The sequence below is a fragment of the Lactuca sativa genome, chromosome 4 (genome assembly GCF_002870075.4).
Source record: "Lactuca sativa cultivar Salinas chromosome 4, Lsat_Salinas_v11, whole genome shotgun sequence".
Classification (NCBI taxonomy): Eukaryota; Viridiplantae; Streptophyta; class Magnoliopsida; order Asterales; family Asteraceae; genus Lactuca; species Lactuca sativa.
This window is the reverse complement of record NC_056626.2, coordinates 145,995,254-146,010,556: the sequence shown is the minus strand read 5'-3', so window position 1 is coordinate 146,010,556 and position 15,303 is coordinate 145,995,254. Positions and strand designations below refer to the sequence as shown.

At 45.0% G+C, this 15,303-nt stretch overlaps 1 protein-coding gene across 1 annotated transcript; it reads right to left on the bottom strand.

Moving 5' to 3' along the window:
• Positions 1–449: 449 nt before the first annotated feature.
• LOC111892270 (uncharacterized) lies at positions 450–2,818 on the bottom strand. Its single transcript, XM_023888344.2, has 5 exons — positions 2,662–2,818; positions 1,561–2,145; positions 1,214–1,463; positions 965–1,120; positions 450–873 (listed from the first exon to the last, which is right to left on the bottom strand). The coding sequence occupies exons 2-5, from the start codon at positions 2,139–2,141 to the stop codon at positions 655–657; spliced, it is 1,206 nt and encodes a 401-aa protein (XP_023744112.1). The 5' UTR covers positions 2,142–2,145; positions 2,662–2,818; the 3' UTR covers positions 450–654.
• Positions 2,819–15,303: the final 12,485 nt, after the last annotated feature.

The following is a 15,303-nucleotide window of genomic DNA, read 5'->3' as shown; positions in this document are numbered from 1 at the left end:
TCAACATCTTTGGCTATAAAAAGTCTTCGATTGGCTAAGTTAACAAAATTAATTGGAATCCTAATCTAGGAGTAAAAAATTTACAAGATTTTGAATAATGATCAAAAATAGGAATTTAACCAAATTCAGAAATTTTTATATGTTATTGCTAGGTCTGCATTAGAAAAAGAATAAGTCTCCATGTCACAGTAAATGAGATAATGAATTGGGCTTTTTGGGGTGTTTTGTGAGAATTCATAAATCAGTCCTATTGTGGTGTTGTAAGTTGTTACTGAAACCAATCCTGATAACCACACAAACCGGGGCCATTTACAAGCAGCCGGTCTGGTCTTCGGTTCTTAAAATGGTCAAAAAAAAATAAACCGGTGCCAACCAATTTGGTATACAATGCTTTCGCATATATAGTTAAAAATACACTAGTATCAACCTTGAAACTAAACCAACTTAAATGGCGGGAATTAAAAATGTTATATATCATGTAAAATTTGTAAATAGCTAAAGTTTTATAATTCTCCGTTCCATTGATATTACAGTATTCTTTCAAGTTAATGTTACTTATTCTCCCACATCAAGTGAGCAATCCTTTGCAAAATCCCTAATGAATAAAGGGTAGAGATCATAGTGGATATGGAGAACTCAACATCATAGAAGACTCTAAGATTCCGCAACAAGAATGTAAAAGAACCCCGTGACTCCTATATGGCTCTTTTTACTGCTGTAACTAGACTCCAAAGTTAAAACTTCATCTTTTGCTATCTTTATAGACCCTGGTTTAGGGTAACATGTGGTCATTCCTACCATGTAACCAGCTTCATCTCCTGCCTCATTTCCTTCCCCATATATAGCTCTAGAAGAGCAAATAACCCGTCCATCCTGAATAAATTAAAACCCAAAGCTTTGACTCCATATATATACCCAGGCCAATAAAAGAAACAACACCTTACTCAAAAACTGAAATATTCACCTCCCCATATAGTACAGAACCTATCCCACCATTGTGTAGGTGTGCAACACCATACACCACATCACCAGAAGTTGGGATGCTTGTATGTGATCTTCTCGCACTTATGCAATCATTAGTTGCAACTCCAGTGGCACATTGTTCGACATCATACTCTAGCTGTAGGAAAACACGAAAAGATCCAATAAATGTGCCAAATTTTAGACAAGTTTCATGTCAAAAGGTGAAGTCATAATGAGCTAATTAAATTACCAAGCAATCATGGATTCTTGTCTTCTGCCAACTATCAGTCACATCAAATATATAGATTTTAACGGGTACAATGGAGTCACTCCAATCAACCCACTCAACAGTATACTTCATGTAAATGTTTCTCTTCACACTTTTAACCCCATTTTTCACTTTGCATTGTGTTCCATCGTAGCAACAGAAAAAACCTCCCACGTAGTTTGGTTTGAAAGGCTGACCATCTTTATCCTCAGTCACATTATACAAACTACATCTGCATCACCATCACCAAATCCATTACACAAAACCCATAATATATAAAAATCTCAAACGCTTATAAATGCGTTCAAGTTTGAATTACATAATCATACCTGCATTCAGCACAACCCATAGCATCTACTGCATCCCGAGTGTCGATTGCATGAACATTAAGCATCCATTTCTCTTCATATCCAGCAGGAGCTTCAAGTGGATTACCCACTTCGATTCCATAAGGATCAGGGACATGTGTATCTGTCTTTCGTGTTTCAGATCCCAAACCAAAAAATTGGGAAAGACCACCATTGCATACTCCAGCGTTCCTAGCAACAACCAAATCTGATTGGTGGAGTCCTAGATTACTGTTATATTTTGGTTCTTTATTACCCTTTCGTTGGTAGTATCTTACTACAGCCCAATGGTGGAGATACGTTTCTTGAAGGGAAATAGGATTCCCTTCTTCATCGACAAACTCGGCATTGAAACTCTTTATAGCAATATGACCTTTTGGGAACTCTATATTATAGTAAGTTTTATTTGAAACGGAACCCGGATGTTGAGGTATTTTGGGTGTTAAATACACCTTTGATTTCACCCTGTTTTCATGTGTTACACGAGCTTGAGAATTTTGAGCACATATTGCTAATAAGACTATAGCTAACAAGAACACAAAACCTTGGACACCAAGTGACATGGTTCTGGAAAAAAAAAAATTAAAATATCCGGGATTAGATTATGAACTCAAATTGCATCATTCAAGATTTTATATGAAGATGGTTGCTACTAAATCGTGAACCAATGCATAAAGTTAAATTTTTAATATTCTTTCTTTAGTTTTAATCGTCTCAAGACTTTCATATGCTTTCATGAACCAATAATTAACCTGATCACTTTATGTTCTTGTTTATGATTGGCGAAAATGACGTTTCGTGATTCAAAACTGGAGCATTTTATGAGCTCTTGAAGTTAGCGAAGCAAGATTCAAAGCTTTGAATTAGAAATATTAGAACAGCTTCAAGAACTTTGAACATTGAGTTCATGTTCCATTCACTTTGCGCAAGAAACCCAAATAGAAATCGACGAATTCATGAGACAGAGATTGATTTCATTTTGAAAATATCCAAAAGCAAGAACACAAATATTTTTGGATAAAAAACAGGTTGGAACTAGAATTGTGCAGAAAAACATCATAAAAGCCGAAAAGAAATCCTTACTCAGAAAGCTATTGGATGAAAACCTCTAAACTTTACCACTTGATGAGAACTTTGTCATTACAGAAAGTGGTGGTTCCTAAAAGTCGGGATTTATAAGTTAAAAGAAACAAAAGGGTGATGGCAGCGCTTACGACATAATGTCAACCTTCTCATATGTCGACAATTGATTATAATATATTTTCAAACCAAAGTGTAATTACTTTTCTCCATTATTTTTGCATGGTCCCATGGTACAATATATAAGTGTAATAGATAAGTATCAAAGGAGAATCCTGATCTAACTATCCTAGCTAGATAAATACATGAGATTTTAAATATATCTAATAGATAAGTCCTAATGGTCCCCTGCTGTAGTAGCTTTAGGAAGCGGGATGTTGAGGCTGTGCAAGAAGTCGTATGTTTGACAACAGGTTTTTTTTTTTTTTTTTTTTTGGAGCTACTAGTTTTCTGTTAAAAAAAAAAAAAAACAACTCGATTTAAACAAAATGTTTTATTAAGATTATGAGCTTTTAGATTATAGTTAAAAAAACACGATTTAAACAAAATGTTTTATTGAGAGTACGAGTTTTGAGATTTTAGTTAAAATAAAAACAATAAAAATCTAAAAGCTACTTCATGTAGCGTTTAAGGAAAAACTATTGGGCGTTTTTAATCAATTTCAAAAATTACCCTTAATAAGATTGACATAATCTCTTTTAATTGTTATTTTATGTAATTTTGCATATTTCAAAAGTTTTCACCTGCCTTTGTCAAATATTCATATAACAAATAAAAGTCACAACCTCAAGCTACCAGCTTCCACCTAGTTTTGTGAAATACTTTCGGTAAAACTTTAGTAACGATATCTATGATTTTGTCACTATAGGAAACATGTAGAACGTGAACTTCACCAGGAACAACTTTTTCTTAAACAAAATGGGATATTCATTTCGATATGCTTAGTAATTTGATGTTGCACCAAGTTGCATGAAAGAAAAATTACATTTATGCTATTACGTTATATAATGGTCGCCTTGTGAGAGAGCAATGTAATTCAAGAAATAGATTATGGATCTTGCATGTGTCATACACGACGTTAGCAATTTCAGGATATTCAGATTACACATTAGAACGAAAATGTGTCATTGTCTTTTGGAAGACTATGAAATGAGGTTTTCTCCAAGGAAAACAAAATAACCAGACGTAGACCTGTAACGCCAGGTTTCTGGTATGAATTTTTAACTTAATAAATTTGAGATTTGAGATTGGTCACGACATGGTGAAGGGATCACCACGACGTGGCAATCAGCATGAAGCGTGTATTTCATTAAAGGTCATCATGACGTGACAGCATGTGTGCCACGACGTGGCAACGATAGATGAGCTAAAACCTAATTTACAGGCTTAAGGCCCAATTTAAAGGAAGCGATGGATAGGGTTTCCCCCACCCTCAGCCTCCATCACCTCCAAAGTATCATTGTTAAACCCTAGCCTCCACTTTGCAAGTTTGAGCTCATTTTTCGTCCAAGGGCTTTCTAGGGAACTCCATGGGTTGCTTAAGGCCTAAGCAGGGAATTAGGGTTTCACCTGAAACCCTAGCAACCCACATAAGTATATAAAGACCCCTAAGGCTCCCAAAAATATGGCTAAAGTGATCTCTAAGGGTTTTTGGATGTTTTTGGTGCTTCTCCTCCCTCTCCTGAGTCATCTTGTTGCTCATGGTGTTTGTGACTCCATTAGAGGTGCAACATTTGAGGCACTATGTAGCACCCGGTTCCTGGTACGTAAATGTTATTTGAGTATTTTCTTTCTTTTAGCCTTGGACTCGGCGAGTCATAGGTCCGACTCGCCGAGTGGATGTGGGACCCGAGACACGTTTAAGTTGGCGACTCGGCGAGTCCATATCCTGGCCTCGGCGAGTCACAGCTGTTGGATGAAACCCTAAGTTTCAGGGGTTTGCACCCTATTTAAAGGACTTATCCGCCCAGGCCAGCCCCCATTCTCTCCCCAGAAGCTCCAAACCCTCGTTCTAAGCTTGTTCCTTGAGAGTTTGAGGCTATTGTGTGTGTTCTTGAAGGTTTTGAGGAAGAAGGGGAAGTAGATCAAGAGGAAGGAAAGGAATCCAGGCATCTTTGCACTCTTTCAGCAATTCCTTTGAGGTATAACCCGTTTTTCCCCTGTTTCTATGCTTATAACTTCATGTAAGTCATTCTTGAGCCAAACCCCAAGTTTGTATGTGCAAATTACTTCGTAATAGGCTGATTAGCCCTTAGATCTAGGCAAGATTGAGCTCCAGGAGCTCAGATCTGTTAGCTTTATGGCCCCATGTTGCTTGTTCACCTTAGATCTACCCTTTTGAGACATTTTGAGCCCTAAAATCCATATTGGTGCATATCCACACGTAAAGTTGGAAACTTTACGTGTGATTCGTGTCCTAGAAGTCCAGATCTGTGAATGGCATGGACTGGAATCGAGCAAATCTGTGTATTTAGTGGATGCATGGCAACGACTCGGCGAGTCGTTCATATGACTCGACGAGTCTGTTCGCGAGTCTCCGAGTTTGTCCCCTTTTCGTAGTGTCGAGTGAGCAGTGAGTCACGGGGTGTGACTCAGTGAGTCGGAAGCTTAACTCATCTATGGAGGTACTCGGCGAGTCAATGCCCTGACTCGGCGAGTTCAAGGCAATCTCCTTAGATCAAGAACAGACTCGGCGAGTTGTTCATACAACTCAGCGAGTCTTAGCATAAGAGTTCATCGGATGAAGATGAACTCGACGAGTTGTTTATACAACTCGGCGAGTAGGATGAAGGACTTGAATATTGGTTAAGAAGGTAAACCCGTCGAGTCGTCGCCTAACTCGACGGGTAGGATCGGGATTCAGGGCAGTCGTTTGGATAGGGACTCGGCGAGTTGGAAAGCCAACTCGGCGAGTCGGGTCAACTGAAAGTTGACTCTGACTTTGACTTAGGGCATGGTCAGGGGTAAAATAGTCTTTTTACCCAAAGGTCAGTGCGCAGTGTTTGATTGGGTATATTGTGGGAATTGCAGCCGGAGGATTTCCGGAGCAGCAGCAGCAGCAGTAGGCAGTCAGTTTCCGATCAGATCAGCAGCTACTTCGAGGTGAGTTACCTTCCAGTAGCGGTGGGTCTAAGGCTTCAACGCCGACCCACCAGTAGGAGACGTATGGTAGATGATTGTCTTTGTGATATCATCTAGGTTTACTACTACCTGATATGTTATATGCTAGCATGATACGTTGTATGTGATAGTAGTCGAGTTCGGTTGTTAGGACCGAAGGGTAGTCAGACACCCCAGATACGTCTGACAGTATATGATGATATGTTTGCATGCTGGCTTGTTATGTTATATGCGATAGAGGTAGTATGAGGGGACCAGTCCCTGTGGTCGGTTGTTAGGACCGACGGGTAGTCAGCACCCCAGAATGGCTTGACATGGGTAGTCAACACCCCATAATGGCTTGACATGGGTAGTCAGCACCCCAGAATGGCTTGACACGGGTAGGACGGCACCCCAGAACGGCCGTACCGGGTAGTCAGGCACCCCAGAATAGCCTGGCAGTATGTATGTTATGTGTTTGTATGGTATGTGGTACGACGGGGGAACTCACTAAGCTTTGTGCTTACAGTCTTCAGTTTTGGTTTCAGGTACCTCCTCAGCTAGGGGAAAGGAGCCGGCGCGGTAGCAGCATGTCACACACACACACACTCTCTGGTTTCCGCATTTACGAGCTTCACTGGGATTTGTACTCTGATATTTTGATTGAATGTATGAATTGGCTTTTAGACATGGTTCACCTGTGTTATGATTTGATCAGACAATGTTTTTAGTTTTTAATATTTTCTAAAGTAATGTTTTTAAAATGAAATTTTTGGTCATGAAAATTGGGTCGTTACAAGTTGGTATCAGAGCCCTGGTTTGAGGGATTCGGACACACCTTCGGGAGTGTCTGAACTCAAATCGAGGGATTAAAAGATTTTCTAAAAGAAAATGTTTTCTAAAATTGAGAAAAGAGTTTTGTGAAAGAACGAAGTGTGTGATGTGGGCGACCGGCCGAGCTCAAGTAAGTATCCCCAAGTACCCATACAAGTTTATGTTATGTTTATCAGCTTTTGTAGAACAGCATGCTAGAATAGGACTAAGGATCTAGGAGTGATGCCTTATGTGCCTGCTTTATGTGTTCCAGTTGTATGGGAACTTGCATGCTAGTTATTGAGTAGACAGTAAGTAGGATAGCCTGATTAGGTTATGCCTGGTAGTATGAGCTTAGCACTTTATGCTAGCTCAGTTCTGAAGGTAGATAGAGTTAGTTGAAATTTTTACCCTTGTCTGAATGTTGCTTGCTTCGTGCTACGTGGGACTCTGAATAATGGGAGTTAGCCATTAGGCGAATGCGTCACGTCACATGTGATCAGGGTTGAATAATCTTAGAATGCCGGATTTGATCCTACTGCGCAGCTCTTGTTTGAGTCCAACCGTTGTAGGGACGAGTCGGGTACTCGAAGGATTATCTGAGCCTCGTCACATGTGATGGTATTCGGGTAATGGCTAATTGGCATTACAAGGAGGCCTGCAGCAGCTGAGGACTGATTAGAGTGGAACTAGAGATTTCCCTAGGGCAAGCCTAGGATGAGTATAGCAGTAATCAGCAGTAGTGAAAGGGATCTGGTGGAGTCGAGGCATTCCTTGAAGAAGGTGCGGATAGATGTGGAAGGTAGTATGGTCCCGTACTACTGAAAGCAGAGGATCCGTACCCGAACCAAGGATGGCCAAGATAAGACCAGGGAACTTGTAAGTAGATGTGATCCCTCCGGGAGTATCAGTATCACTAATGATTGTTGTGATGTATTGAAGAATGGTGGTACTTCGATCGAGGCCGGTAGATGGCGGTTCAGGAGAGGGGTCAGGTTTGGGATCAGGTTCCGAGCCGGTTGATGAGGGACTACGCAAGTTCATCGCGTCAGAGATTACCAGGGGTATCCTTGAGTCGACTCCCATTATCTTTGGGTCGATCAAGGAAGGGATCATCGAGTTGATGGAGGATCGCCTCAGGGTGTTCAGGAGCGACATGACATCTGGCCAGTCGGGATCTCGCACACTGTCCTTTAAGGACTTCAGGGGCAGTGGTGCGCCGGATTTCCATGGGGTGAAAGACCCCATTGCTGCCAGGCGATGGATTGCAGACATCGAGTCTGCCCAGTTGACTAGCTTCTGCCCCGAGGGGTCAAAGGTGAGGTATGCAGCAGGATGTTTACGGGACCGAGTCCGGGATTGGTGGGAGTCAGTGGGTGACTCGTTGGGAGCCTCAGCTATCGAGGCTATGACCTGGTTGGACTTTGTGACCAGGTTCAGGGCAGAGTTTACGTCGGCGGTCGAGCTTCAGCAGCTGGCCAGAGAGTTTCTTGACATGAGACAGACGACGGAGACTGTGGCGGAGATCACCGCCAAGTTTCGGGAGAGGGCTTTGTTGGTGCCCCAGTATGCCGGTGACGAGGACATGAGGAGGACTCGTTACCATGATATGCTACGAGCCGACATCCGAGAGCATGTTAGTTTTTCGGCTTGCCCTACCTTGGACTCTATGATTGCCAGGGCGAGGGAGAGGGAGATAGATTTGGAGCACATCCGGAAACGGAAATTGGAGGAGGGACAGGCAGGAGGGGCTTCGGGGAAGAAGCCCAAGGGATCAGATGGTAGGCCGAAAGGCCAGTCAGGACCGAGCCGCTGCAGGAAATGCGGCAGGCCGCACGAGGGGGCGTGCAGGATGGGATCATCAGGCTGCTACAAGTGCGGCAAGTCCGGGCACATCAACAGGGATTGCACTGCTCCGGCAGCAGTTATTCAGACATCAGAGTTGCTGTGTTTTCACTGCAACCAGAGGGGCCACAAGAAGGCCAATTGCCCCCAGTTGACAGTTTCAGCGCCGGTGAAGGCGCCAGCTCCAGCGACCCTGCGGATCACGGATGGCCGGCAGGGCAAGTCAGAGGCTCCAGTGGTGAGGAGCCGAGCATTTCAGCTGACTACCGAGGAGGCACGCGCCGCACCCGATGTGGTGACGGGTATGATTCTTTCCCTCTATCTTATTTTTATAATGTTATGTTATTGATATGTGCTCTGTATGTATACGTATGCATTAGGATCGTTCCATGTGAACGACCTCCCAGTTCAGGTGTTATTTGATTCGGGTGCGTCCCGATCATTCGTTTCCCTTGCGCTTAGCAAGAAGTTTCATGAGCCATCAGGCGAGTTAGATTGCCCTTTGGAGGTGGAGATTGCTGATGATCGATCGGTGCGAGCATCGATGGTATTTCGAGATTGCGTGTTGCGTTTGTTCGAGGAGCGCTATTTGGTAGATTTGGTTCCCATACCGTTGCATGGGAACAAGGTGATTATAGGCATGGATTGGCTGAGCCCTAATGGAGCTGTGATAGATTGCGCGCAGCAGCTAGTGCGGGTCAGGACCCCAAGCAGGGGGGAGTTAGTGATTCATGGTGAGAGGCCCCAGTATGGACCCGCTGTATGTTCAGCAGCGAGGGCTAGGCGCTACTTTCAGCAGGGATGCGCAGGATATGTCGCGTATGTGATGGATACCCGGGAGGCGGGTAAGGCGACAGTGAGCGAGGTTCCGGTGGTCCGGGACTTTGCAGATGTTTTCCCAGAGGAGCTTCCTAGGATACCTCCGGAGCGACAGGTAGAGTTCAGGATTGACCTTGTTCCTGGTGCGGCTCCGATAGCCAAGGCACCGTATCGGTTGGCTCCTCCCGAGATGCAGGAGTTGTCTACGCAGCTGCAGGAGCTGCTAGACAAGGGATCTATTCGTCCAAGCAGTTCACCCTGGGGAGCCCCGATTCTGTTTGTGAAGAAGAAGGACGGGTCGCATCGAATGTGTATAGATTATCGGGAACTGAACAAGGTAACGGTGAATAACTGTTACCCGCTTCCGAGGATTGATGACCTCTTTGACCAGCTTCAGGGAGCATCTTGGTTCTCCAAGATTGATTTGCGTTCGGGTTATCATCAGATGAGGGTCAGGGAGGAGGATATGCAGAAGACCGCGTTTCGGACGCGCTATGGCCATTATGAGTTCGTGGTGATGCCGTTTGGACTCACCAATGCTCCTGCCGCGTTCATGGACCTCATGAACCGCGTATGCAGACCGATGCTGGACCGGTCTGTGATAGTCTTTATCGATGATATCTTGGTTTATTCCAAGACTCGGGAGGAACATGAGGAGCATCTGAGAGAGGTGTTAGAGACCCCGAGGAGGGAGAGCTTGTATGCCAAGTTCTCCAAGTGCGAGTTTTGGTTGCGCGAGGTGCAATTTCTTGGACACCTCGTCAATCAGAACGGGATTCTGGTCGATCCGGCCAAGGTTGAGGCCGTGATGAGATGGGAGGTTCCGAAGTCTCCATCTGAGATTCGGAGTTTCCTGGGATTGGCAGGCTACTATCGGAGATTTATCCAGGATTTCTCCAAGATAGTCGTACCCCTGACGCGGCTGACGAAGAAAGTCGTGGTCTTTCGGTGGGGACCCGAGCAGCAGGCTGCATTTGAGACGCTGAGACAGAAATTGTGTGAGGTGCCGATCTTAGCCCTGCCAGAGGGCGTAGAGGATTTTGTGGTTTATTGTGATGCGTCCATTTCTGGGTTGGGCGCGGTACTGATGCAGAGGGGGCATGTCATTGCCTACGCTTCGAGGCAGCTCAAGCCTCACGAGGCGAACTACCCGACGCACGATTTGGAGTTGGGGGCGGTGGTCTTTGCCCTCAAGATTTGGCGGCATTACCTCTACGGGGTTCGATGTACCATCTACACGGACCACAAGAGTTTGAGGTACCTCATGGATCAGCTGAATCTGAACATGAGGCAGCGTCGATGGTTGGACGTGGTGAAGGATTATGATTGTGAGATCCTTTACCACCCGGGGAAGGCCAATGTGGTGGCCGATGCGCTTAGCCGCAAGGCGGCGCCTATCAGGGACGTTTGCATGAGGATGACCGTGGTGACTCCCCTGTTGGAGCAGATTCGGGAGGTTCAACAGGAGGCTATCAAGGAGGAGCATCGGAAGAGCGAGCGTGTGGTGGGTCAAGTTTCCTCCTTTGATTATGATAGCCGAGGACTTTTGACACTACACCGTAGGGTGTGGGTGCCGTATCACGGAGGCGTGCGCCAGATTCTGATGGAGGAGGCGCACAAGTCCCGATTCTCTATTCATCCCGGGGCGACGAAGATGTATAGGGATCTTCGTCTAGACTATTGGTGGCCCTGCATGAAGCGGGATGTGGCATGGTATGTCGAGCGATGTTTGACCTGCAGGAAGGTCAAGGCCGAACATCAGAGACCGCATGGCAAGATGCAGCCGTTGGATGTTCCACTGTGGAAATGGGAAGATATCACGATGGATTTTATCACGAAGCTTCCCAGGACCGCACGTGGAGTGGATTCGATTTGGGTCATCGTGGATAGATTGACTAAGAGTGCTCACTTTATCCCGATTCAGGAGAGCATATCGGCTGAGAAATTTGCCGACATCTACATCAGGGAGATTGTGGCACGGCATGGGGTGCCAGTATCAGTGATCTCGGACAGGGATGTGCGTTTTACTTCCAGATTTTGGAAGAGATTCCATGACTAGTTGGGCACTCGTCTGCATTTTAGCACTACCTTTCACCCGCAGACGGATGGGCAGAGCGAGCGGACCATCCAGACTCTGGAGGATATGCTGCGGGCGTGCGTGCTAGACTTCGGTGGTAGCTGGGATACCTATCTTCCCCTGGCCGAGTTCTCCTACAACAACAGCTATCACGCGATTATCGACCGCCCTCCCTTCGAGATGTTGTACGGACGGAGGTGTAGGACCCCGATATGCTGGGGTGAAGTTGGCCAGAGGGTCATGGGGAGCACCGAAGTGGTGCTCAAGACGACCGAGAGGATCCAGCAGGTCTGAAGCAGGCTTCAGACTGCTCAGAGTCGCCAGAAAAGTTATGCCGACAAGCGTCGATCCGATTTGGAGTTCCAAGTCGGGGATATGGTTCTCCTGAAGGTGTCGCCCTGGAAAGGCGTCATTCGATTCAGGAAGCGGGGCAAGTTGGGCCCGCGATTCATCGGACTGTTCAGGGTCGTAGCCCGGGTAGGCAAGGTAGCGTATAGGTTGGATCTGCCAGCCGAGCTCAGCCAGATCCACAACACTTTCCATGTTTCTCAGTTGCGAAAGTGCCTAGTGGACGATTCTGCAGTAGTACCTTTGGAGGATATTCAGATGGATGACAATCTGAATTACATTGAGCGCCCAGTCGCAATCCTCGACAGGAAGTCGAAGGATTTGAGGAACAAGAAGGTGGAGCTAGTGAAGGTGCAGTGGCAGCACCGCAAGGGTTCGGAATGGACTTGGGAGCCGGTGGACGAGATGATGGAGCATTATCCCGAGCTGTTTCAGGATCGAGCAGCAGACTTCGAGGACGAAGTCTAAAATAAGTGGGGGAGATTTGTAGCACCCGGTTCCTGGTACGTAAATGTTATTTGAGTATTTCCTTTCTTTTAGCCTTGGACTCGGCGAGTCATAGGTCCGACTCGCCGAGTGGATGCGGGACCCGGGACACGTTTAAGTTGGCGACTCGGCGAGTCCATATCCTGGACTCGGCGAGTCACAGCTATTGGATGAAACCCTAAGTTTCAGGGGTTTGCACCCTATTTAAAGGACTTATCCGCCCAGGCCAGCCCCCATTCTCTCCCCAGAAGCTCCAAACCCTCGTTCTAAGCTTGTTCCTTGAGAGTTTGAGGCTATTGTGTGTGTTCTTGAAGGGTTTGAGGAAGAAGGGGAAGTAGATCAAGAGGAAGGAAAGGAATCCAGGCATCTTTGCACTCTTTCAGTAGTTCCTTTGAGGTATAACCCGTTTTTCCCCTGTTTCTATGCTTATAACTTCATGTAAGTCATTCTTGAGCCAAACCCCAAGTTTGTATGTGCAAATTACTTCGTAATAGGCTGATTGGCCCTTAGATCTAGGCAAGATTGAGCTCCAGGAGCTCAGATCTGTTAGCTTTATGGCCCCATGTTGCTTGTTCACCTTAGATCTACCCTTTTGAGACATTTTGAGCCCTAAAATCCATATTGGTGAATATCCACACGTAAATTTGGAAACTTTACGTGTGATTCGTGTCCTAGAAGTCCAGATCTGTGAATGGCATGGACTGGAATCGAGCAAATCTGTGTATTTAGTGGATGCATGGCAACGACTCGGCGAGTCTGTTCGCGAGTCTCCGAGTTTGTCCCCTTTTCGTAGTGTCGAGTGAGCAGTGAGTCACGGGGTGTGACTCAGTGAGTCGGAAGCTTAACTCATCTATGGAGGTACTCGGCGAGTCAATGCCCTGACTCGGCGAGTTCAAGGCAATCTCCTTAGATCAAGAACAGACTCGGCGAGTTGTTCATACAACTCAGCGAGTCTTAGCATAAGAGTTCATCGGATGAAGATGAACTCGACGAGTAGGATGAAGGACTTGAATATTGGTTAAGAAGGTAAACCCGTCGAGTCGTCGCCTAACTCGACGGGTAGGATCGGGATTCAGGGCAGTCGTTTGGATAGGGACTCGGCGAGTTGGAAAGCCAACTCGGCGAGTCGGGTCAACTGAAAGTTGACTCTGACTTTGAATTAGGGCATGGTCAGGGGTAAAATAGTCTTTTTACCCAAAGGTCAGTGCGCAGTGTTTGATTGGGTATATTGTGGGAATTGCAGCCGGAGGATTTCCGGAGCAGCAGCAGCAGCAGTAGGCAGTCAGTTTCCGATCAGATCAGCAGCTACTTCGAGGTGAGTTACCTTCCAGTAGCGGTGGGTCTAAGGCCACAACGCCGACCCACCAGTAGGAGACGTATGGTAGATGATTGTCTTTGTGATATCATCTAGGTTTACTACTACCTGATATGTTATATGCTAGCATGATACGTTGTATGTGATAGTAGTCGAGTTCGGTTGTTAGGACCGAAGGGTAGTCAGACACCCCAGATACGTCTGACAGTATATGATGATATGTTTGCATGCTGGCTTGTTATGTTATATGCGATAGAGGTAGTATGAGGGGACCAGTCCCTGTGGTCGGTTGTTAGGACCGACGGGTAGTCAGCACCCCAGAATGGCTTGACATGGGTAGTCAGCACCCCATAATGGCTTGACATGGGTAGTCAGCACCCCAGAATGGCTTGACACGGGTAGGACGACACCCCAGAACGGCCGTACCGGGTAGTCAGGCACCCCAGAATAGCCTGGCAGTATGTATGTTATGTGTTTGTATGGTATGTGGTACGACGGGGGAACTCACTAAGCTTTGTGCTTACAGTCTTCAGTTTTGGTTTCAGGTACCTCCTCAGCTAGGGGAAAGGAGCCGGCGCGGTAGCAGCATGTCACACACACACACACTCTCCGGTTTCCGCATTTACGAGCTTCACTGGGATTTGTACTCTGATATTTTGATTGAATGTATGAATTGGCTTTTAGACATGGTTCACCTGTGTTATGATTTGATCAGACAATGTTTTTAGTTTTTAATATTTTCTAAAGTAATGTTTTTAAAACGAAATTTTTGGTCATGAAAATTAGGTCGTTACACACTAGGCTTTCAAAAGTCAAGATCAAGAGGAATTGAGATTGTTATTACTACATAACAATCAATGTAAGATCCAAACCCCCTCTATTATGATAATATCGATTATTATATGCTAGATCTAGGGTTTATGAGCTTTGGATGATTATTGCATGTTCATTAGACAAACTAGATCCAAAGCTTTAGTGTTTGCATGTACACCATAAGTTTGATGTAGTGCCCAAATCCCATCAGTTATGGGAAGACCGGGGGTGACCCTTGACATTTGATATGAAAGACCAGGAGGCGGCTCCTAGAAATCTGTATGCAAGACCAGAGTTTGAACTTTGGCAGTTACTTAGTTAAGTGTTTGTAGATTGTATAATAGTTGTCTTTGCGATGCTTGCATGGAAGACCAGGAGGTGGATCGTGGCACCTGTCTGTAAGACCCAGGGTTTTAGCCCCCGGCATGGGAAGGAAGACCATGATACGACTCGTGGCATAATGGCAAGACTATGGTTGGCACATAACACTTTCTATTAATTGTTGGATATGTATGATATGTATGGTTTATGGTATTTAGGGAAATCACTAAGCATTGTGCTTCCAGTTTGTGGTTTATGGTTTCAGGTACTTCCGGTTCGAAAGGGAAGGGCCCGACTTGATTGCAACGCATACACCCGTGCTTTTCCGCAATTCGTGATCTTAGGATTTACTCTGATAATTGTTTTACTCTTGAATATTTTTAAATGTTTGAATAGAGATAAATGAATGTTTGAATATATATTAAAAATGAAACTTTTACCCTGTGATTTTCGGGTTGTACATTTCATCATGATTATAAGATCCCTATAATTATGGATGGTTATCAAATTCAACAAGATTATTAAATCTCTATAATTAAGGAATTTTGTTTGGATACATATTCAATATATTCAACTTGTGTATTTTCCTTGTAAATCCAACTTGTGTCTCAAATTCTCTATGTATATTCAACTTGTGTATCAAATTCTCCATGTATATTCAGCTTGTGTATTAAGTGTTAAGTATATCCAACTTATGTATTCTCCATAT

Excerpts from the sequence above, each read along its gene's own strand:
- LOC111892270 (XM_023888344.2), bottom strand. The coding sequence starts at position 2,141 with ATGTCACTTGGTGTCCAAGGTTTTGTGTTCTTGTTAGCTATAGTCTTA. Across the intron at positions 1,464-1,560 it reads ATGGGTTGTGCTGAATGCAG|ATGTAGTTTGTATAATGTGA; the intron begins GTATGATTATGT and ends ATGGTGATGCAG. Across the intron at positions 1,121-1,213 it reads CAAGAATCCATGATTGCTTG|CTAGAGTATGATGTCGAACA; the intron begins GTAATTTAATTA and ends GTTTTCCTACAG.